The sequence below is a fragment of the Grammomys surdaster genome, unplaced genomic scaffold, assembly GCF_004785775.1.
Source record: "Grammomys surdaster isolate TR1022 unplaced genomic scaffold, NIH_TR_1.0 349, whole genome shotgun sequence".
NCBI lineage: Eukaryota > Metazoa > Chordata > Mammalia > Rodentia > Muridae > Grammomys > Grammomys surdaster.
The window spans coordinates 1,481,460-1,482,953 of NW_021604768.1; the positions used below are offsets into that span (position 1 = coordinate 1,481,460).

Genomic DNA, 1,494 nt, shown 5'->3' on the forward strand with positions numbered 1-1,494 from the left:
TTTCTTGTTTGAATCCTAGAATGACATCCCAATGAGACATATACCAGCATTATCAGAAATGGCTGGTTGCCATGCCATCCCCGTTTCTGAGGATAGCAAAGCCTTTGGCTCTTCTCTCTTTGACCAAATGCAGATAGATTTTGGGAGCATCTGCCACGTGGCTTTCCCTCTCCAACTCAGCTCCCCAACTTGAGCACCGAAAGAGGAGGTGAGCTTGTCTTTTTTCCCACTTGTTAGAATGTGACTCCCATCACCTTCCTAGAGTTTTTACTTACCATCATAGGCCAGAAGATGAAGGGAATGTATCGGTTGATGGCAAAGGAGTAGAGGAAAAAGAAGAAAGAAATAATTGACATTTCCATTGTGAGGAGCAGGATCAGCATGGGGTGCGTGGCCACTCTTTGGAAACAGATCAGTGCAATCATTATGCAGATCTGGATGGAAAACATACATATACCTGAGGAGGCGTCTCAAGTGTTCTCCCCTGCTTTTGAGGAACCCCACCCGCAACCCCGCTCCCACCAGACACCACTACCAGTCCAATCCAGTTTACCACACTCAGAGACTTGGTCTCTGCATGTCCCTGCGTCCAGAAGTCTTTATTGCTGTCTTTGAATTCCCACTTGTAGCCTCGAAATCCTTTTCTATCTTCCTTGCCCCTCTTGGCTTTTTGTCCAGGTGCTGCCATGGTTGTTAGCAGCAGTTCTCAGCTTCCTCTGGCCTAGCCTTGCCTGCAGTCCCTGAACAGGCCCAGCTCAAGAGAGGAGCCTGGTGTCTCCTGACCTGTTCGAGGGTGGCTCTCAACTGACCACTGGGACTGCAGAATCCCAACGCTTGCTCTTGACGGGCGCGAGCCCACCACATCAAGTGGAACAGCAGGATCACCTCCAGCCTGCAGGAACTAGACAGTCCCACCCTCTATGCAGCAGCATTCACTGAGCCCCACTGGTCCTAGCGAGGACTTCCTTGAAAAGGAGTCCCAGGTTTGTGGCTGTGGCTCCCACTCCCTGGGGTCCTTTCCCTCCTGACCTCCTGGGGCAGCCTCGGGGAGCAAGTGGAAGTGTAACGCGCCGCGACTTTTACAGAAGGCCACATGAGAAAGCAGAAGTGTTGCCAACTTAGAAGCCCTGCCTTTAGGGTCACACTCACGTGGGCATGGGAACTCCGTGATGGCCTGGTGGGAGTGATTATACGTGTGGGCATGATCTCGAGTCTCTCTCTGCCCAATGCTGCAGAGGGCTGGGGGACTTCAGCGCTACTTCTGCCTCGGTCCGGGGGCAGACGGCTTAGTTTCCTTCGCCAGGGCATTTTTCGCTTTGTGCCTCATCTTGTCGGTAACCAACAATGCATCGATGACACACAGGATTCCTGCCGAGAGGCACAGGACCTGTCAGACACAACACGGGTGGGAAGGAAAGGCCGGATTACTTTACAAGCTCAGCTGCGTCTCTCATCCCTATTCCTATCCCACAAGGTCAGGAGCTGCAACAGGCC

The 1,494-nt window shown here is 52.5% G+C and overlaps 1 protein-coding gene across 2 annotated transcripts in view; it reads right to left on the reverse strand.

The window, feature by feature from the left end:
• Cmtm2 (CKLF like MARVEL transmembrane domain containing 2) overlaps window positions 1–1,031 on the reverse strand; it is a 6,428-nt gene extending 5,397 nt beyond the window's left edge. Inside the window, exons 1-2 of one of the 2 annotated variants that reach the window (XM_028779318.1) lie at window positions 784–1,031; window positions 276–457 (exon numbers count right to left, since the gene is read on the reverse strand). In XM_028779318.1, the coding sequence (XP_028635151.1) occupies window positions 276–449 (174 nt within the window). In that variant the 5' untranslated portion in view covers window positions 450–457; window positions 784–1,031. Of the gene's footprint in view, window positions 1–275; window positions 458–553 lie in introns of both variants that reach the window. The other variant, XM_028779317.1, reaches the window with a different exon arrangement.
• Window positions 1,032–1,494: the final 463 nt, after the last annotated feature.